Below are 21851 nucleotides of genomic sequence, written 5' to 3' on the forward strand. Positions count from 1 at the left end.
TGTTAGCGGTGGGTTTGAGTTGTTACAAATGGTATCAAAGCCCGATACCGGATGGTGTGCCAATGAAGATGCTGGCTCTCAAGAGAGGTGGATTGTGAGATCTATATTGGTTGGAGAGGGGAATGATACATTTTTAATAAATATGTGGAAACCTCTCCTATAAGTAGTTTGAGTTGTTACAAATGCTATCAAAGTCCAATATGAGTGGCGTGCCATCGAGATGCTGCTTCAAGAGTAGTGGATTGTGGGATCTACATTGGTTGGAGAGGGAAATAAAACATTATTTATAAGTGCGTGGAAATCTCTTCTACCTGCATTTTTAAAACCTCGAGCATAAGCGTAAACGAGGAAGTCCAAACAGAACAACATCTATCAAAATTGACAGTGAGAAATGAGAAATAAGAAATTTAAAAATAAAAAAAAAATATAGAAAAGTTTAAGGATATTATCAAGTATATAAAAAAAAAAAAAAGTGAAAATTTAAAAGTATTTTGAGTATTTATTTTATTAATTTAGCGGATTAATAATATATATATATATATATATATTGAAGAAATGTGGGTCGTTGATGGGAAATCGTAGGCGGGTCGTTGTTGTTGAGCAAAAAAATTTGAAGTTTTTTAAACCACTCAAGATCCCTGACCTCGTTTTAATGGCTCCCAAGTGCAAAGGTTGAAAAAATTTCAGGTTTCTGTTCTTCTACTAAAATTCCCATCACTCTTCTTGTGTTAGTTTTAACCAGAGGAACATATATTTCTCTACATAACCGCATTTTCATCCGCCCTCCATTTCTTCTGTTCTTCTCCTACGTTCTTCAAGTATTTGCATGAATGAAACTCCATACCCTCACACCTCAAAATCCCACTAAATCATGTCCCAGATGAGACCCACTATTTCCTCTCTTTCTCCCCTGATTTCATCCTTCCCGGCAAAATAAATCCCCCCTCGCATTTTCTTCGCTTAGCCCACTACTTTTTGTTTCTTCGGTTCTGTTCCTTTTCCCTTTCCTTCGGAATCTCCGACATAAAATGATGAGGTGGGAAAGGGTCCAGCTACTCTCCAGACAGGGCCAAGATGGAGCTCTGGGAGAGATATCAGGGCCCGGTAAGAGGTGGGGTCATACTTTTAACGCCATTAAAGACGGAAGATATCTCTATGTTTTTGGGGGCTATGGCAAACACAACTGCCAGACTAACCAAGTGCACGTCTTCGACACTGGTAGGCTTTTTCTTCTTACTTTATTTTATTTTCTTCCCCAACTTTTTCTCCTGGGAAATTTTCGTTTCATATTACCCATTCAAGTCTGTAATGGAATCAATCTTGTTTGAGATTTTTGTATACCCTTTTGAGTTTTCTGTTTGTTTTTGCTGCTATTTTGTTCTTAATGTTTCTTAATCACAGATTTATTTATGGCTTCATTACTCCTGTAAGCACACACCCTGTTACGTTTTTGCCTTTTATGGAGGCGTTGGTGTTGACAAATTTCAGTTGAAATGAGTTTGTTTTTAATGGAAATCGTTCTAGTAAGTTACATTTGCTGTTACTGGCATGTGTTATGGAATAGTATTAAACGATCTTTAATTGGAAAAATATTAAATTCTTTGGTTGGGGATTTCTTGTTCTTCATTTTTTCCGCCCCCTTTTGAACTATTTGTTGTTCATATCTTTGATTTTCAATGTCTGGGAAGTGATGGGGTAGGTGGGTTTGATTATATGTGACATAAATTTTTGTAAATCACTGCATTTGCCTCATTAGATTGCTGGTTTGCAGCAAAACAAACATGGAGCCAGCCTTTGATTAAAGGAAGCCCGCCCACTCCAAGGGACAGTCACACTTGTACAACAATTGGTGACAATCTTTTTGTGTTTGGGGGTACTGATGGGACGATCCCTCTTAAGGATTTGCATATTCTGGACACCTGTAAGTTCTGGCTAATGAATATTCAAGTGTCTTCAAAATTCTATGAGTTATTCTGGCACCTCAACTTGTGCGCGGCTGTTTTATTTGGTTAAAGGTTCCATTTATTGTGTTAACTAGCTTTGAAATGCGGGTATACATGCCATTAAAAAGATTTGCATAATGCTTTACTTCTAGCTTTGCATACATGGATTTGTCCAAGCTTAAGAGGCGAGGGGCCACAGGCACGAGAGGGTCATAGCGCGACTCTTGTTGGCAAACGACTCTTCATCTTTGGTGGTTGTGGCAAATCCACCAGCAACAACGATGAAGTGTATTATAACGATCTCTACATATTGAATACAGGTAATACTTTGCTAATAAATTGGCTAAAAAGATCCTGCAACACCAATTCGTTATCCTGTTTTTCGTTTTCGTTTTCGTTTTAAACTTCATAATCCTTTGTTTTTATATCAATAGTCTGTGCATTACCCATCTAAACACTCAGTGGTTATTGTTGTATTTTCATGTCATTCAATGGAACTCTGGGAATGTGGTTATATGGATTTTACACTTGCTTGGTTTATCTCTTTCTGGGAAACATCAAGAGAATTATAATATAAAACGCGTTTGATTGTTGATAATATTGATTTTCTCCTCTTCATAAAGGCTTGAGGGGAGTTTATTCCTTCTGTATATCTTTTTTCTTCTTCGTATGGTTTTGTTAAGCGAATTGCCTGCAGTAGCATGATCTTAAATTGCGCTTGCGTGGTACTGGATCACTTTACCCGAGCCTGTTAATGTATTATATTCTTCCTATGTTTTTAGAGACCTTTGTTTGGAAACAAGCTACAACATCTGGGACTCCACCGTCTCCTCGTGATAGCCATACTTGCTCATCCTGGAAGAATAAAGTTATAGTGATTGGTGGCGAAGATGCACACGACTATTATTTGTCAGATGTTCATATCCTTGACACAGGTACTTCTCATTTTCCTCAAGTCACCTCGTTAATCAATCATATGGTCGACTGTAGATGTTCATGCAGGATATGCTCTGTCTCATATATATAAACCTCCTGATATCTTTTTGGTATTTTATTATAGATACTCTAGTGTGGACAGAGTTGAAAACTTCAGGAGAATTATTACCACCTCGTGCTGGTCATACAACCATAGCCTTTGGAAAGAGCTTGTTTGTTTTTGGGGGATTTACTGATGCCCAAAATCTATACAACGACCTTCATATGCTTGATATTGGTACGTGTTAATTCCTCAATAGCACCCCTGCAATAAATGGAAAATAAGCTAATCTGTAATGGCATGAAGCATTTGTCATTGTTTGATGACTGATTGAGCTTTCTCCAAGTTTATTATGGATATTGAATGCTGAGGGCTAAAATTGTTGCTTTTCTTTAAAGAACTTTCTTATGTGTACCGAGCGGTTGATGATTTCTCCGTTGTCATATCTTTTCGCTTAAATATCGTGTATCGCAGATAGTAATTACTTCTATTTACCATTTTCTATACTTGGTGTAGAAACTGGTGTATGGACCAAGATCACCACTATGGGTGATGGACCTTCTGCCAGGTTTTCAGTGGCTGGGGACTGTTTAGATCCCTACAAAGTTGGCACACTTGCTCTTTTAGGCGGTTGCAATAGGAGTCTTGAGGCTCTCGACGATATGTATTACTTGTTCACAGGTTTATACTCTTGTTACTTTCTCGAGCAACGCATGATTATCATCATTCTTTTGATGTGGACCTTTCTTGGATAGTAGTTTCTATCGCACGATTTATGGGTTGTAAAGAATTTGTCTGTGTAATTTTCTTTTCCAGGACTCGAAAGGGAGAACGAGAGGAAACCGGAGAAGTTGTCTTTGAGAAAGCAATTGAAGTTGAAATGTCAAGAACATAACCAAAATGCTACTCATGGAAGAGCTATGGTACAAATTGGTATCAGTCCTGATGTGTTACAACCGATCTCTGTGCAAGGCTTTGGGGCTCCATGTAAGGAAGTACCTTTTGAGTATCCCATGTTAGATTTTTTGAAGATGTATGCATTTCGCAAAGTAATGAAGGTAGAATGTGCAGTGAATTTTCTTTCCTGTTCCTAGCTTCCATCTATTGTTGAGTGAATGCTTTTGAAGATGGTTTTTGCTGTAGAACCAACAAGAAAATGCAATCATTCCCTTATCTAGTTTGTCTTGGAAAGTTCTATGTTGTCTATAAAACCAAATTTCCCATGACGTTGCCATGACCGCACCTGCCGAAGAATGTCAGGAAATTTGCTATAAATAAGCATGTAATGGACGTAGCATAAGGGACACGACATTTTATGTCCAAAAGATAGAGGTGTATCAGGAAATTTGCGTTCATGTTGCGACACGTCTGAATATCAAATGATTGGAACTTCTGTTAAGAGATTATTACTGGTATATATCTGATGGTATGATGTCCTACAATGCAGACAAACAAAACTTTACTTCGAATCAATCTCTGCATCCTCATGGAAAGAGAAGTTTTCAAGCGAAGGTTACAGAAAGCATACCAAATGGATACACAATTGAAACGGTCATCGACGGGAAACCTATGCGGGGAATATTGCTTTCCAACAGACCAGTCCCCGCTCACTTTGCTCATCATAGTACTGTTAGGTCAGGACGATGACTAAAAATGTTCGTTTTATTCAAGTCATTGTCAATATCTTCCTTTTTCTGGGAATATTATGGTTTAAGTTTAACATTCTGAATCCAGGAAGAGGACTTTTGAAGATATTGGTACGATATCGAATGGTGATGTCTACATCAAGTCGAAGACTTCTCGATTGAACGAGCAGGATGAAGTAGATAATAGACAAGAGGATGATAGCAGTATGAAGGCATCTGCTATGCATGAACCAGAAATGGTTGTCACTTCGACTACGCTCGTAAAAGATTCAGTGTCTTCGGATGCTTCTCTACCATCTAAGGTGACACCATCCCTTTTCATCTCCTTTTCCCTTTCTTTTATGCATTGTTATAACTCATTTACTTTAAAAATCTCTCTATGTGAGCGGGGCAACGAGAACTGGAAACGGGAACAAAACTTTTTAATATCTTTATTTATTTCGAGATGTGCGTTCTTCTGTGGGTTATTTATGTATGAACACGTTTACATAAAGTTTCGGGCTTCTTTATTTATACCTTTTAAAACGGTTATGGCGTTTGGCTGAACTTTATCTCTAGCAAGTCTTTCTCCTGGGGTTCGTGTTTCGCTATGCATACTAATTCTTGTTGTTAGAGCCCCAAGATATCCATACATGTATTGAGGTTCTTCTTGTTTTACCATTAACCATCAACTTAGAGCAATTCTAGGCGCCATTCTTCTCAATTTTTTGAAGGATAGATGATGACTTGGCGAGTGAATGTTCTTTGTTCTTTAGTGTTTGGCCTCCAGGAATTTATTATTCTTTTCGTCGTTTTGAAGAACAAAATTTGTGGATTTGTGAGTGTTGCTGCGATTTTGCTTAATAGTATCCGAATCTAGAAGACGGAAATCTTTAGCACACTCAAATTTCCTGTTAAGTGTCCTTGTTGACACATCGCCCGGTATCTGGCTCTGATACCATTTGTAACCGTTTAAGCCCACCGCTAGCAAATATTGTCTGTTTTAGCCTGTTACGTATCGTTGTCAGCCTCTAGGATGAGTTTCCACACCTTATAAAGAATGCTTCGTTTCCCTCTCCAACCGGTATGGGATAAGGGACTTTTTTTTCACTCCATACTCCGGATGGTGTTCCTAAGAGATGTTTCAGACCTATTTGGAATGATTCTCTAAGAGGTGTTCCAAATAGGCCCTCCATTTCTTGTGAAAACATGTTCAAATTATTTGCAATGAGTACTGTTTACGCCTTGTAAGAAAACATCACTTTTTTCATATTTATCTTGCATGATTAGAATCTTTTCTTCTGTTTGCAGACGAGTTCAAGTCTAGAATTGCCTCCTTCGAGTCCAAAAGATATTTCAATGCACGTTGCAATGGATATCGACGTCGAAATTTCTGGAGATGCAAAGACAAATGATGCCCTTGATTCGACGGCAGACATTCAGAACCAAAGTATTTTGGCTCCACCTTCAGACAAGGAAACTATTTCCTTTTTTTCAGACCAAGGTACGAACAAAACGCGATGAAATGGTATACGAACGACACTCTTGCAAGGCTTCTGAGTTTATAGTTTGCTAATATTCTCGTCTTCGATCATGTTTGCTTGTTCATACTCGCTGCATCCTTTCCTGCATTTCTGTTTTCCACATAGGTACCGATTATCTTTTTGTTTTTGTATCAGACGACAGAAGACCTGCTACAATCGACGACGCGATTCAAGTTTCAACACAGTTATGGAAATAACGAATGAGCAACGAAATGCTATTGTGAAAATAACCATAATGCACAAAAGCCGTTTGTACATTCATAGGAGAGCACAGATGCACACTAGGAAACTACTATATGACCTTACCATCTTTCTAACATATGTAGATCAGATCGTGTCGAATCCTTCCATTGATTTTGATTCGATACTCTCATGCGTATTCGAGTTGTACTTAGGAACCATATCGTCTGGCCATTTGAACCAGCCACCCACTTGTTGTTGTTGTTGTTGCAGCTTCTTGTAGACTGCCATTCTGGTTCGAGGAGGAATCGATGATCGTTTAGCCACAAACGTCCTAGCTTTGTTTTCATTAGCTGTTGAAGGCCTGTTCACCTTTAGCTTTCTAGTTGCAATTCCTTGTGAAATAGGAGTAGTAGTAGTGATTACAGTAGAAGTTGGAACGGTTTATGTTCTTAGAGGGAATTGCAGCTCTGTGCTTTTGACTCCCATGGAATGTGCAAGTTTGTATTGCTTGGTTTTGCTTCATTTTTTAACCAAGCCCTATGGATGAGCAGGTAGGTAGGTATCATTCAAGTAGAATTCAGATATCGAACCATATAAAAATTTAAATATAAAAGGTTTGGTTTGGTTCGATTTTTTTAGCTTAAATATTATGCCTTGTGACATTTAATTTTATTTCCTTGGTTTGGTTTTGATCGGTTCGGTTTGATTCGATTGGATGGTTTGGATCGGCTCGATTACATTTTAACGGCCAAATTGAAAATTTTACTATAGGTCGCGAGGGTTTCATGCTTTTAGTATAAATAGTGACATATGGAACATCCTTCCTTTCTTAACCATCTCGTAAAAGCATTTAACAAATAAATTGATCGTGTGTATGACCATATACTAAGGTTGAAATTTATTAATATAAAATATAACTTTATGATAAAAAGAATATTTATATATATGCTATATCTAGAAAAAAAAAATATTTTTTAAATATATGTTATTAAATAATTGAACTTAGATAATTAAAATATATATGTATTTATTGTTAATCAAAGTTTACATCTTTTTGTTGGCGAGGAATGCGAGCTGTTTCTTTAATCTTATGCTTGGTTGTAACTGGGAGGGAAGGTGGAGATAGGAATGGAATCTCTTCTGTTAGGCTGTGAAAGGACCAGATAGAGGAGCCTTTCATTTGCCGCCTCTTGTTGGGTTGGAGCCACTACTTCCCGCTCTTTTACTCTATTTTCGTCCCAAAACCCTAATACTCTTTCTGGTATCAACACCCTAATCGTGGGTTTTTTTGTTTTAATCTCAGGAATTCCGGAATTCCTCGACCGTAGCCTCAATTTTGAATCTCAGTTGATGCGGTGAGTGGTTCTGAGCTTGTTTATTGTCACTAGGTTGCGTTGATTTTCCTCCAGCCTTAGTTTGATTCGTTTTTGCTCTCTTGACTTCCACTCGCGTGTCGTTTGGCCGGATGGAAGTGGGGGGAAGTCGGTATTTTAGCTTTGCAATTCTTACTGTATACTGGTTGATGGGCTTGTATGAATTGAAGTGTTCTTATGTTTTTTATTCTGTGTTATGTAAAAGAGAACTGCGTGGGAGATACATTATAGCTTTATACTGTTCTGTTTCCAGTCGGAGGTAATGTGTTCCGGTGTCGGAGGTTATGTTTTTTTTTTTATCAGTTATCATTATATTACTTAACAGGGTAATGGTTAGTTATGGTCATAATTGATGATACTTGGGAAGCTCAAAGAGAAGAATAGAGTTACTTCCATCTATTTATATTATTTGTAAGCTTTTACTGCCATCAATGGATACCATGTCTGGATGTCCATAGCTGTGCTTCCTCACTGGATGCATTCATGATGCCATGGAGCAAAATTGGGTTTTAGATGAGTTTGCTATGTGTATGAATTTTTTTTGAAGTTTCAACTTATGTACTTTGCTACTGCTTTCTTGCTTGACAGGATGCTTTATCGGTGGCTTGAGCTGAAGAATGTGCTTGTGCCGTTGTGGTTCTTTTAACAAAATTCACCATTGTACTGGAGTCAAATTCTAGTTTTACAGGATTTGAGATGTATGGTCAAGCAAATTATGCTCCTCCGTTCGGGCAGGGTCCTCAGAAACCATGGCCACCTGCATACCAACAGCGTGCTGTAGCACCTCCTCCTCCTACCTCATATGGTCAACCAGGCCCAACAATCCCATCACGTCCTATAACTCAACAAACACCTGCCCCCCCACCTCAGGCTGCGCAATCTCTACATCTATCTCAGCCGGGTTCCCATGGTCCACCACCTCCCCACTGTCAGGGTCCATCCATTCAAGTACGGCCTGGTGGGATTACAAATATCCGTCCAGCATATTTTCATACGTTTCCACCAGTCCATGGAAGCACACAAGTTTCTCTATTTAACTCCAGTGCTCAGCAGAATGTACAACTTTCACACTCGGGAGTTCAGAACATGCATCATGTCCTGCCTCCGCCACCGCCACCACTACCACCACCACCACTACCTCCTCATGCTCCCAATTCAAATTTATTACGGCCTCCGCAGCCTTCTACCGTAGGTCCTCTTCATGCTCCTCATGCTCATGCTCGAATTCATCCACCACTACCACCTCCTCATGCTCGAATTCATCCACCATTGCAACAAGGTGGTTTGCAGGTCTTTCCCTCGATTCCACAACTCCCAACAACATCCAATTTTCCTACTCCCTCTTCTTTTGGAGGAGTCATGCAATCAAATCTTGGAAGATCTCATTTGCTTGCAATGGCTCCTCCTCCACCACCATCCTCTCCTCCACCTATTCCACCTTCTCCCCCTCCTCCCACCTCGTCCTCTTCTTCAATTCCAGACCCAGATTCTTCCAACTTGTCTTGCCGGTCTGAATTAGATCCTAGTTCTACCGTTCATTACGGTAAAGACTTGGAACCCTCTGAAATTGATCAAGGATGCGCACCTCCCAGTCATTTAGGGGATAATGTGCCCATGCATGACGAACTTAGAAACTCACAAGTTGGTAATGGCCTCATGATGGTTTCTAATGTGGACAATGAGATATTGTCAGATAAAAATTTTGTGAAGGTTCTTCCTCCACCTCCACCTAAGCCAAAAGATGATAGAATTGTCAAGAAGATAGAAGTATTATGCAAGTTCATTGCCAATAACGGTTCCATTTTTGAAGACACAACTCGCCAAAAGGAATTTGGGAATCCAGAGTTTGGATTTTTATTTGGTGGTGAACCAGGAAGTGAATCTGCAGTCGGCCACGAGTATTTCCAGTGGATGAAGAAGAAATATAGTTTGGCTTCCAAAAATATAGCAATGAAAGAAAAATCTCCATTGAGATCTTCAAGAATTGAACCACAATCTGAGAACTTGACAGTGTCAGCGGCATCCATTTCACCTGTAAACTCTGACATGGAGATGGAAGGTTAGTCTTAGTGTTGATAAATCTCTTCCCATGCAGTGACTTTGTTTTTCTTTAACATGCACTAACAGGAGCTTTGACCGTAAGCATTAACTTAGAGACAACCATGGTAAAATATACGAAGCCATTCAATTTTCTGCAGATTTCAGGGTTCTAAAAGCTTACTACTATATTCATCAGTTCAAAATATTATAATACTTTTGTTTCATGACACATACAACTCAGATGCTTTGGTTTTAAACGCACCATTCATTCAACTCAAGAGCACCTTTTGTAATCTTTGCTGGCTGTTTTGATTTTAGTCATTATTGAAATCCATTTTCGAATCCCTTGAAGTACAATGTCTTATTCTTGTATGTTTCTTTTTGTCTATTTATCTGTACTTCTGTCTTAAGAGTTTCAGTTTCCTGTGAAGAAAATATCTCCACTTTAAGTTGATGATTTGGTTTTCTGGTTGAATTTTGAGTGAATTTTGTTCAGTCGGGAGATGAAAATAATGTTGAGGGAAATGGATGTGACTATGTTTACTTGTACCAAGAGCTCTGTTAATGCTTAATAGAGTACCTTTTAGCAACTGAAATACTGAACTTTTCCCTCTTTTTGTTGGGTGGCTTACTACTGGTGGCTTCAAGATGACATTACCATAGCTGATATAGGAGAGGAAACTAGTCACTCATTTCCAATTCAAAGTTACGAGTGCAAATCGAGAAAAGAAGAGCATGATGCAAAGGATCAGTTACAAGAACCTGATGTTTTCAGAAGCTGCAGCCTGGAAAAGGAGAAGGTAGCTGAAGGTATGCTCTTGTCGTTTTTTCGTTTTATGTTCAATGGATTCATGCATGGCAGATTTTGCTTTGTGATGTCATGGTGCTTTGCATATTATTGTGAAGAAAAATGATTGTTTCTTATTTGAAGGAAAATATAAGAAAACATTGTTTTACGTCTTAAATGAACACTGAATAATAAAATAAGAGTTTATTTTTCTTGCTGCATCTTTTACGAAAAGGCATGCCAAGACAGAGAATCTTTTCTTCTTCTTGGTAGGGATCCACTACAGGTGATAGATACGAGGTTTGACATCTCCAAGGACTGTCTGCTTATTAAATAAGAGTTATGTTTTCTTTATGTTGAAAAATGAACAATGTCAATGTTTCAATGTAAATACACCCAATTTCAACTTATTAAAGTTGTGATTTGGATATCAAGCATAGTAATTGAACAAGAGAGTTAAACTAATTAGTAGGAACTTTGCAGTTTGTCTGATGTGGTCACGTAAGTACACCCAATGTCTCTGATCTGTTATCCTAGTTCTACAAAGTTGCATTAATTTCACAATACGTGATAGTTCCTTCAAGGTTTTTGATTTGTGGATTCTTTATGAAGTTTGTTTTGCTTTTGGTATTTCCTCTTGTTGTGATTGAACTACTACCTTTTCATCCTCATTTATGTATGTTTAAAAAGTTTCTATAATTCTATTTTAAGATGGAGGGCCAAAACTTCTGCTGGACCATGAAAAATCTGTCAGCATTGCAGCTTGCCAAGTTCACAGCCATGTCAGAAGTACTGCTGGAGTTACTGAACAGCCTCCAGGTAACAATTTTGGGAGTTCTATTACCTGCTTGCAAAATGACTTAGCTGGTGAAGTAGCAGCTTCTTCAGCCATTATTTCTAATCACCCTACTGCCCTTATTACAGGCGGCAGCCCATTTAGACTCATACAGGACTATGCTTCCGATGAAAATTCAGAAAGTGATGAGGAACCACATCATAAAGATGTCCATTTTGTTGCTACCTCATCTTCAACTCCAGCTTATTCTAAGACTTCCAACAAAGACACTGATAATTTGACTATTCTTGGATCAAAAGGTTCTTGCCAGGTTCAACGAGCTCAGTTTCTCTCAGAATCACCAAAACAGGTTTTTGATGCTAAAGAGGCAAATGTCAGGAAGACAGGGAATGAACAGAGTTACAATAACCAACAGAATCAAATTGGTTCCGGCTCTGGTTCTAAGTCTTTGAATGCAATGAATGGTCGTAGTATTGATGTTCCCCAAGATACTGACAAGTTACAAAAAGAAAATGATGCTGAACATAAGAAGTTGGGATCATCTCCTGTAAAAATAGATGAATTTGGGAGATTAGTCAGAGAAGGTGACAGTGATAGTGATTCAGATGATTCACACTATACAAGGAGACATAAGAATAGAAGAGCTAGAAATAGTAGTGAAAGTCGTTCTCCTGTTGATAGAAGGAGGGGACGAAGGAGTCCACGGAGAAGAAGGGAGAGGCGAAGCCGTTCTCGCAGGTAACAATTTCTTTTCACATGCATATGTTGTTGCTTAAAAGTTAAACTGTGAGTTAATTTATTCAATGTTGTTAAGGAACAATCTAGCATAAACATCAAATTAGACATGCACTTATTTCATTTTAATCCAAATTTTACTCTTCTATTGTTTCAGTTGGTCTCCTCGTAACCACAGAGGCAGAAGCAGGTCTCCTGTCATCAGGCGTTCAAGTCAGTTTCGTCATGAGAATATGAGACGAGATAAGGGTATGATAGGAAAATGCTTTGACTTTCAGCGAGGTAGGTGCTATAGAGGAGCATCTTGTCGATATGAGCACCATGAGCCCCACAAGAACGATGGATCAAGATTCCATAGGAGCAAACATCTAGACGATCACCCAACTTCCAAGAATATAAAGATAAGAGAGGACACTATGAACATGTCTAGGGAAGTATCAGATCTTGGGTATATTAAAATCGAGAGTCAGGAGTGCATCCCACATAATGAGTCCCCAAAAGGCAATACTCATGAATGGAAGACAGATAGGCCTACTGGAGATCCGGATTCATTTGTAACTAAATGTCAAAGTTCTAGAGATAGAATTGGCATAATTCAAGAAGAATTAATTTATTCAGTACCAGTTGAGGCTGTCCACATTCATGTTAATGATAATGTTCAAGAAGCAGAGAAGTCTTATGAGCAATGTTCAGTTACGACCTCCGCTGCTGAGAAATTCCCTGATGATATTTCCACGAGCATGCTGACTTCTGTAGAGAATTCTGTGGCTCAGCAATCCAGCATGTTTGTTGCAGAGCTTCAAACCGCCAATGACCTCTCACACCAGATGGATGGTTCCTCTGTCTCCAATTTGTTACCTGATCAAGTAACTGCAGTTAACGCGAATAAAGCTCCTGAATGTGAACATGGTCTGGATAGAACTTCATCAATTAAGCCACATTTTGGTACCAGTTCTGCTAGTCAGCTACCTTTGACCTCACAAATTTTATCACAATCTCCAGTACCGAAACCATTATCTGCTACTGCTCCAGTTTGTGCTATTGATGATGCCCATCTTCTTAGAGAACTGCCTCCTCCACCACCTCTCATAATTTCGCGTGTAGCTAGTACTGAGGTTCCAGTGCCTGCCCCTTATAATTTTGTGTTACAAAACGTTTCCTTTCCTTCTAAATCTTCACTACCAGGAGGTTTTCATCCTCATCAAGATTTGGTATCCATTCAACCATCTCATTATCACAGTACCTCTTTACTGCCTCCGAAACCATTGTATGATTCAACATTGACTCCTGTAACTACCAAAGATGGTATGCCAATGCAATTTCATCAGAGTCATTTGTCTCAAGGAAGTGATTTGGGTTCTCAGTCTATTAAGAAATCCCAGCCATTGGAGTTGCATTCTCATTCTAAGCTCGGTGAGTCCCCAGTTCAAGAGCCTTATCGAGCTCCAATGCACATGGATGAAGTTAGATCAATTGCACCAGTTGCAAACAATCAACCTAGTCAACCTTTTGGATTCCCAAGCTTTCAGAATGAAGAAAACTTTGGGCGGACTTCTGTGGAGACGAATTCTTCAAGTTTTTTTCCTCACCGAAACTTTAATGATCATTCTGTGCCCTTTACAAATGCAAATATAATGCAATCTTCTGGTGACAATTTTCCTCCTAGTGAATTTCGAAGTTCATTTTCACAGTTGCATCCTTATTCACGGTTTCAACAGCCATTGTACACCTCACAACCTGCACATGATAGTTTGTTCCGTGAACCAAGCCAGATTGGTAGTATGTTTCAAAATTATCCCGATCCTCTAAGCAGGAACCATTCATCTTTGCTTCCTGATTTAGGGGGTTTGGGAATTACCTCTTACCATAATCCTTATGCATCTACTTTTGAGAAGCCACTTAGCTCCAGCTTCAGATCCAACATTTTGAACTTTGGAAATGATGCACCTAGTGGTGATATACGTAGTTCTACTTTCAATGTGAGCAATGTTCACGTTGATGGGCAAGGTGCTAATTATGTTGGAACAAGGCAGACAACTGCTTCACCAAATTCCACCAAACCTTTGGGGAAAGTCTTGCTCAGTACAGGTGGTGATCAGTATGATCCACTCTTTGACAGCATTGAGCCATCATTACCTATATCCAAGAAATCTGATTGTGGTCAAAAGCTGGAAAAAGAAAGGGAATCTTATACAATGACAAGCCTTGGTAGTTCCCATAAATTACTATATGTGGAGGAGAACAACAAGCATACAGAAGTTGCCGCTGTGGCTTCAACTACTACTCTGGAGAATGATGAATTTGGAGAGACAGCAGATGCAGAGGCTGGTGCTGTTGAGGATGACCTTGACGACGAAGAAAATTTATCAGGAGAAATCGAAATTGATCAGGTTAAGTCCTCAGAGAAGAGCAAGAAGTCCAAAGGTTCCAGGTCACTGAAGCTTTTCAGGATTGCTATTGCCGATTTTGTTAAGGAAATTTTAAAACCATCATGGCGACAGGGCAATATGAGCAAGGAAGCCTTTAAGACAATTGTCAAGAAGACTGTTGACAAGGTATCTGGAGCTATGAAGAGTCACCAAATACCCAAGTCTCAAGCAAAGATAAATCGATACATTGATTCATCACAACGAAAACTGACAAAGCTTGTTATGGTGAGATCCCTTTCTCTCTTAAAAGAATTAAAGGATTATGGTACTTATCTTAGAACATTATAAGTATACAGTCAATTCGTTTACAATTCCATTTGCTTCTTAAAATCTTTCGTCAAAATAGATAAATTATTGATTACAATTTGTCGGCTAACGTTTGAAATTGAGAAGGAAAAACAGTAACAAACTACTATAGCACCTTCTTGGTGAACTTTGAATCTCATGAAGCATATTTTTGCTCGAACATTTTCATTATCTCTATAGCAAAAAGATAAACAATTTAGCCTCTGGAACTTGTTCCCCTTTGACTACTTCAATCTTCAACAATAAGTAAAAACAAAATTCGATGAATTAGTTTTTCATGTATGAATGTATTAGGTTTTACTTGATTATTTGTCCTTGTACCATATGCAGGGTTATGTTGACAAGTACGTTAAGGCATAGAACATGATGAAGTCTGCATCCCAATGTGTTGGACTATGAAAGCAACATTATTATGGTTGTTTCTCTCCTTGTTGGGTGGATATCAGGAATTATGCATTCATCTTGGACATCTGCAAGGGATGGATAGGTGATAGTTCCACGGTGTTGGTTGAAATGTCGGTCAGAGGTCATGGTCCTGTGGATGCTGGAGAATTGATGAAGCTTGCAATATGCTGAGCATCGTGACATAAGTTCTTTAGCATATGATTCTCATTAATTCCTGAGGTTGCAGCAAAATAACATGTATGTAATTTGTTTTCCTGTAAAATATTTAGTAGCCTTTTTGTACTTCCTAGATATACAATTGTTGATGCAGTAAATGTTTGCAAATGGTTGGTGTGGAATTTTCCTTTTTTTAAGTTGTATAAAGTTATTAGAAAATACTGTAGTTTGTTTGCAAACACATTAGAGAAGTGTTAATTTGGTGAGTTAGCCTGGAACTTGTTTCTTCAAGAGATTTATTAAAATTTGCTTTAGATTTTGATCGTGTTAAATGAATACTACTTATCCTTTGTCCTTGGGTTTACTGCAGGAAACAACTAAGTGGTGTGATATTACTATGAGCTTTATGAAAACTCTGTTCATGCTTCTGGTTTAACGACCTATTGAGGAACATTGCATCATCCCTCAACCATTTAATGACCATTGACTTCTTTAGAGTTGCATTTGCGGTCGAGTTTAATGGTATAAGGTATGTTTAGGAGGAGCAAATTGTATTAGTACTGAAACACGTTTGCTTTTGTACTTACTGTTTACTTCAGTAGGATGAGTATGTATGTTCAAAGTTTTGGATGAGTATGTATGTTCAAAGTTTTGGGTAAGTGTAGGTCATGTCTGTATATACCTGGTGTTAACAATAACAAGAAATGTCCACTGTTGAGCTTCTAAATGACAAGGAGTTGTTTCACAATTTTAATAATTTTTCGGGATGAGTACCGAAATATAGATGAGTTTGTGCTAACTTCTTGAGAAATAGATTAGATTTTGGGCATTGTTTTCAGAAACCTTGATGTTGAGCTTTGCTTTGTGATCCTTATTCTTTTATCTGCAACATTTTGACTATGCTAGGGAAACAGGATAGACCAGCCACCGAGTTCGTTACTCTTCGATTTTGTTGTCTTGTCGCTGGAGAATCCTGAACTTAATAGACTTATGGCCTCTGTGGATGGAATTTGACTGCCCTGTTTTATCCAAACCTGGCTTTCTGTTGTCTGGAAGACAAGCTAGAGAGGAAAATATCGGCAGTTGAACGTGTTAATGTCAAGCCAGAGACGACTGCTTGGGTTAGGCTGTTCCATTTTCTGCCTCTGACAGTTTGAGATACAAGTTTGACTGATGAGCTTCCTTTTCCCTTGAACTGAAAGATGACAATTCTCAAAGATTTACCTTGTTCTTAGAGCCACAAGACACTCAAGTTACATCACGGCACGACACGACACGACACACGTTTTCGGACCGTGTTTAGTCATGAAGTGATATAGTTTCCTCTAGTCGGACCCCGATTGCTGACATCAAAGGCTCTAGGATCTTGCTTCTTGGTCTTTCTAAGATGGGTTCTGCCAGCAAAATGTATTGTAACTTATAATTTTGGTTGAAGAGGGAATAGGATTCACTTGGATTGTGAAGAACCAATAGTTTGGAGGAATTCCTTTTATGTTGTACCACCTGATTCATTTATTTTTCTAACGTGTATGAGCATAGTTTCATGATTTAGAAATTCTACAATTCTACCTTAAAAATGGTAGATTTATTGTAATATTTGAGGAGAATTTTTTTTTTATATAAATATTACTTATGATAGCAAAGATTTGAACATCTGACTTAATTTTTTTTATGATTATTTATATTTTTACTTTATATTTTTATCTATATTTTTTTAAAATTTTAAAGAAGCTCGCCTGATGAATAAGAAACTTAAATAAAATAATATATTAAAGAATGCTTAAACAATTTTTTAAACGATAAATTATAAATTATCTCATAATTTCTCAACCTGATTAATAATATTCATACCGGTGATTTGATAGGAAAATTTGAATATTTATCGATATATTAGTTTTGTTTGTAAATTGAGAGTTAGTTAAATAAATGTTCCAAAGTTATTTATAAAATATACATAAATAAAATAAATCGAAATCTTAAATAGATATTTTAATATTTGGCTAAACTTGTCACTCCAAAACATGTTTGGTGACTCGGATAGTACAACCTTCAGGAGAATTTAACGAAACCGAACCGGATTATCTTTATCCAGGGACACCGCATAAACCCGGTAAATCTCAAGCTCGCAACCTACGATGAAAAAAGTGTGGAGGCGGGGCGGCTCGCGGGAGTTCAACTTCTACTTTTACATTATCTCTGCTTTATGTTTACATCACTTCTTCTCTTCTTCTTCTTCTTTTACAAGTTCATAAGTATTTCTCTGTGCTTCTTTCAGATCCTGACGACCTTCGGCTTCTCAAGGTTACTTTTATCTTCTCTGACCTTCGTTTTCCATTTTTTTTTTTTTTTTTTTGCTCTTATTGTCGCTGTGTATCACTTCGATAAGCGCGGTTCATTAGCAGAATCTGGAAAAATGTTCGTTTAGTGATTAGTGATGAACGAATCGATAATTTAGCCGCCTTTTGATGTTGAACTCTGTTACCGAGTACTGGCATTTTTCTCCCCGTTCTTAATGTTTATTCTTGTCTTTATCGCAATGACCTACTTTTCGGTTGCGTGAGAGGAATTCTATTATATGCACGGTTCGAATACTTTTATATTGTTGATTTGGTTTGGTGTTGATGGTAGAGCTGAGACATGATCGTGCTCTACAACATCTAAGAATTAGTCGTCTTCATTTTGGAGAAAAAAAACTTTCGATTTGGTTTCTTTAGTCTATTATTGAGTCTGAAAAATAGTTGATAATACTGTGTATTGAAAATGTGAAGGACATACGCACAAGGACATTGAGACATGCAGAATAATTGGCAGTTAACGACTTAAATTCAGAACATCTGATGCACGTAGGTATAGCTTATTCATTTAGGCTACTTCTCTGAATTTTACATTATCCGGATGCCTCGAGTGCATTATCTTTCTATATTTGTAGTGTTTTCATGTTAGTGTACACTGTACGTGACTTTATCTTCTAATGTAGGATTTTCATTTTACTATTAATGTTGGATTCTCTCGATATACTTTTGAGATGGTAAGAAAAACCAGTTCTGAGTTTTTTATGTCAGATTGCATTGCCATTTCACCCCATATTAGTTGTTATGAGAACTTCCATTTTTCTTTTGGAAAATTCATTTTTTCCATGCTTCCCTCTGTTTTCTATGAAAACTATATGTGGCTTACTCAAGGGCAGAGAAAACTTGAGTTTTGCCATTTAAGATGTGGTTTACACTATTGGAATAGTTTTCTTTTTATTACAAATGTAATTCATTGATGAAATGAAACAGAATGGGCTCGATGCCTCACAAACCCAAAGGAGTCAAAAAATATCCATCATGCACATGAATTTTTTGGAGCTTGTAACTTGTGGATCCATTTTTATACAATATGCTTTTGTCCATGTATCACATGTTTTGAAGTCTTTCCTGTTTCTTCATTAGTACATGTAGAACTATTTCAATTTTCAATTGAAAAGCTGGACTTATGTCTCATAAAGCTTATTGGATTTTTTTCGTCTGTTTTTTTTTTTTTTTTTTTTTTTTTGTTGCTGCTAGGAACAAATATTTTGATGCTCTCTAATTTGTTTGCATCGCAAGGTTGAAAAAGGCCGTAAATTTATTTATTTTTAAATACAAATATATTCCATTTTAAAAAATTAATTAATGTTTTGCATATCTAAATCCACATTTCTTTTATTAAAAAGATCCCTAGAAGAAAAATTATCCATTTAACTCTATTTAAGTAAAAAAATGTGGTTAACTTAAAATTCATTCTAAAGAGCATAATAATACTTTCAGCATTTGANGGATGGGATTCTGGAATTACTAATACCATATACCTTCACAAGCTCAGTAGTCTTAAGCTTTGAAGAAGACAGATTCTAGGAAGATCCCTGACTGAGAATGTCGAGGTTTCTAGGAGTGTTCAGATTTTTCCTTTGAAGTTAATTTCATCTGTGAAATTACACTACTGTAGATTAGAGCAGGTGATGGAAATGGCTGTTTGTAATGCAAAAGCTTGTTTGGAAAAGAAAAGGAAAAGAAAGAGGAGGAGGAGGGGTAACACCACTAGAGGCGATCACCGAGGTTGTGATCCTAATGAATATGATGCTTCAACAGAAAATAATGTTTCTCAAGAATCTCCAACAAAAATGTGTTTAAACATGAAGCCAGAAATAGGACAATCTCATTTTGAAGTAAATATACTAGGGGAAAAGAATGAGAAGAAGCACGATGATTTACAATGTGGAGAAGCATCTGGAATGTCTGTCTTGACCCTATTGAACGTTGAAGTTCTTAAAGAAGATGATGAAGCATCTACTTCCCCAAATGCAGATGTTTATTCAGCAGATGGAAAGGAAAATTCTTTAGTTCCCGAGGATCCAGATGGGAAAGGTACTAATATAGTTAAACGAGATGATGAGCATACAGAGACTGTAGATCATTCAACTCCTTTGAGCCATATCAAAACCCAAAGGATAAGGAAAAGAAAGCGTCGTCGTGGAAAGGGAAGGTCCTTAGAGTCCCCTAAAAAAAATTTGGAAACCAATGTGGAGGACGAAAAGAAAGTTTCTCTATTGAACCACCCTCATGAAGAGGAGACAAATGACCACCTTAAAAATTTTGTAACGGAAGAGGTTACTAATGGGGCTTTGTTGGAAGAATCAGTTGACTGCTCAATTAGTGAAAAAACAGAGTTGTCTGCAGATACGAAGGAAAGCTCTATGATTATTGCAGATCCTCATAGGTCCAAGGATTTTGAAAATGCTACCATGATTAAAATACATGATGACTGCTTAGAGACTAAGCATTTTTTGGCTCAATCAAACAGTGATGATACCCATGGCAAAACAAGAAGAGTGAGAAAAAGAGGTCGAAGAAGGAGAAAGTTTGCAGGTTCCTTTGAAGGAAGTTTGAATTCTGAAGTGGAAGACAATAATAAAGATGCTGCATTCAACTGTTTAAATGAAGTGCATGCAACTAGTTTGCATGAGCAATCTACCACCACCAAGATAGTTAAAAAGGTTGTGGCGGAAGAAATGTCGACTAAGGTTGTGGCGGAAGAAATGTCAGTCGACTGCTCTGTGGGTGTAATTACATCAGATGTGAAGGAGAGAGAGGAAACCTTAAAGGAAAAGATTCCTCGTTTTTTGTCTTGTGATGCAACAAATGGTAACAACAGTGCAACTGGATTTACAAAGAAAAAGCTTCTCATACTTGATGTAAATGGACTACTCGTAGATTTTGTTCCATATTGTCCACGTGGATACACTCCGGACTTCGTAATATCACGTAAAGCAGGTGAAAGAAAACACATCTAGATGTGGCCTTAGCGTTAATGACCATCAAACTCATATTTACTTGGCTATATTATTTCTTTTTTCAGTGTTTAAGAGGCCCTTCTGTGACGACTTTCTAAGCTTTTGTTTTGAGAGATTTGAAGTGGGGATATGGTCATCGAGAACCCGGTAGTTCAACCTAAAGCTGGTTAATTGATTGCTGTTTCACCTTATAATAGTTTTAAATATGATTTCCAGTTGTTTTTCTTTCTGGTGCATGTCTAATTTTGGCATTAGCTTCAAAATCTTAGCCCTGACGCTATTCATATCCTTACTCATGTTATTTTCTGCAGGAAGAACCTGAGTATGTTAGTTAAGTCTCTTATGAGAGATTCCAGACACAAGCTACTTTTTTGCTGGGTAAGCCAAGTCATATTTCCACAAAAGTAGGAGTATGCATCACCTTGCTACTAAGGAATTATCGGGTTGCTTTTACATGTTAATTTTGCTTACATTCTTCTTAACCATTTTTTCTTGATTTTCTTGCCAACGATGTCGAATTAGTAATGGTGGAATACATTTTTTTAAACTGGAAATTGGCATATGCATAACCTGATTAAAACTAAAGTTGTGTTTATTTTGAGCTTTGATATGAAAATTCAAGGTAAGAACATTAAATTTTAATTGTGGTGCTTGGTAAATGAAGTAGAAGCAACTTAGATTCAAGGGATTTATGTAACCTACTGATTCTTTTTTTTTTTTGGTCGAGTCAATTACCTGGATTTCCCCTCCTACAAGTTTCATGCTCTTCTATAACAATGCTAAGATGGTTGATACAGGATCAATCGCACTGTACAGCTACAAGGTTCAACACTATTGAGAACGATAGGAAGCCCCTCGTTTTGAAGGAACTGAAAAAAATATGGGAAAATTTGGGACCGAATCTTCCATGGAAAAAGGGGGAGTTCGATGCATCAAATACTTTACTGTTGGATGATTCCCCATACAAGGCCTTGCGGAATCCAGTTAGTTAAAAACTTCTACACTTTCCTCATTTGAGGATATGAACTCTTTCAATTTCTTTTAAGCTGATTAATAGTTTGTTTGTCTTGACTTGTCATCATTTTCAGGCTAATACTGCAATATTTCCTACTACGTATCAGTACAAGGACAGAGATGATACATCATTAGGTATGAACCATGCCACGTGTGAAGCCCTTGTATCATATTCTTTCATTCTTGATAAATGAAAGTTTGGTTCCTTATCCCCCCCCCCCCCCC

General features: G+C 37.6%; 3 protein-coding genes across 5 annotated transcripts in view; all 3 read left to right on the forward strand.

The window, feature by feature from the left end:
- Positions 1-589: 589 nt before the first annotated feature.
- LOC111430058 (acyl-CoA-binding domain-containing protein 6-like) lies at positions 590-6793 on the forward strand. Its single transcript, XM_023066187.1, has 11 exons — positions 590-1218; positions 1772-1921; positions 2096-2263; positions 2726-2878; positions 3004-3156; positions 3436-3600; positions 3736-3906; positions 4367-4553; positions 4654-4867; positions 5856-6048; positions 6224-6793. Exons 1-11 carry the CDS (start codon positions 1029-1031, stop codon positions 6283-6285), a joined length of 1806 nt encoding a protein of 601 aa, XP_022921955.1. The 5' UTR covers positions 590-1028; the 3' UTR covers positions 6286-6793.
- A 534-nt stretch (positions 6794-7327) lies between these two features.
- LOC111430056 lies at positions 7328-16892 on the forward strand. Of its 2 annotated transcripts, XR_002708267.1 has the most exons (10): positions 7328-7468; positions 7575-7626; positions 8233-9703; positions 10333-10494; positions 11183-11290; positions 11396-12005; positions 12160-14656; positions 15068-15379; positions 15669-15827; positions 16205-16892. XR_002708267.1 is itself a non-coding variant. In XM_023066182.1 (8 exons), the coding sequence occupies exons 3-8, from the start codon at positions 8341-8343 to the stop codon at positions 15095-15097; spliced, it is 4770 nt and encodes a 1589-aa protein (XP_022921950.1). In that variant the 5' UTR covers positions 7328-7468; positions 7575-7626; positions 8233-8340; the 3' UTR covers positions 15098-15630. The 2 variants fall into 2 exon arrangements, 1 of the variants encoding a protein (XP_022921950.1); XM_023066182.1 differs by lacking the exons at positions 15669-15827; positions 16205-16892 and having other exon boundaries at positions 15068-15630.
- Positions 16893-17413: 521 nt separating this feature from the next.
- LOC111430057 overlaps positions 17414-21851 on the forward strand; it is a 7094-nt gene continuing 2656 nt past the window's right edge. Inside the window, exons 1-7 of one of the 2 annotated variants that reach the window (XM_023066184.1) lie at positions 17414-17604; positions 18606-18616; positions 19098-20592; positions 20678-20759; positions 20924-20990; positions 21410-21595; positions 21701-21761. In XM_023066184.1, the coding sequence (XP_022921952.1) occupies positions 19281-20592; positions 20678-20759; positions 20924-20990; positions 21410-21595; positions 21701-21761 (1708 nt within the window). In that variant the 5' untranslated portion in view covers positions 17414-17604; positions 18606-18616; positions 19098-19280. The remainder of the gene's footprint in view (positions 17605-18605; positions 18617-19097; positions 20593-20677; positions 20760-20923; positions 20991-21409; positions 21596-21700; positions 21762-21851) is intronic. The other variant, XM_023066183.1, reaches the window with a different exon arrangement.

The sequence above is a fragment of the Cucurbita moschata genome, unplaced genomic scaffold (genome assembly GCF_002738365.1).
Source record: "Cucurbita moschata cultivar Rifu unplaced genomic scaffold, Cmos_1.0 Cmo_Scf00032, whole genome shotgun sequence".
Classification (NCBI taxonomy): domain Eukaryota; kingdom Viridiplantae; phylum Streptophyta; class Magnoliopsida; order Cucurbitales; family Cucurbitaceae; genus Cucurbita; species Cucurbita moschata.

What these genes read in the sequence shown, in the direction of transcription:
- LOC111430056 (XM_023066182.1), top strand. Translation starts at nt 8,341, where the DNA reads ATGTATGGTCAAGCAAATTATGCTCCTCCGTTCGGGCAGGGTCCTCAG. An exon ending in CTCTGACATGGAGATGGAAG is followed by an intron (nt 9,704 to 10,332) that starts GTTAGTCTTAGT and finishes GGTGGCTTCAAG; the next exon opens with ATGACATTACCATAGCTGAT. An exon ending in AGTTACTGAACAGCCTCCAG is followed by an intron (nt 11,291 to 11,395) that starts GTAACAATTTTG and finishes CCCTTATTACAG; the next exon opens with GCGGCAGCCCATTTAGACTC.
- LOC111430058 (XM_023066187.1), top strand. Translation starts at nt 1,029, where the DNA reads ATGATGAGGTGGGAAAGGGTCCAGCTACTCTCCAGACAGGGCCAAGAT. An exon ending in TGTTCATATCCTTGACACAG is followed by an intron (nt 2,879 to 3,003) that starts GTACTTCTCATT and finishes ATTTTATTATAG; the next exon opens with ATACTCTAGTGTGGACAGAG. An exon ending in CCTTCATATGCTTGATATTG is followed by an intron (nt 3,157 to 3,435) that starts GTACGTGTTAAT and finishes TACTTGGTGTAG; the next exon opens with AAACTGGTGTATGGACCAAG.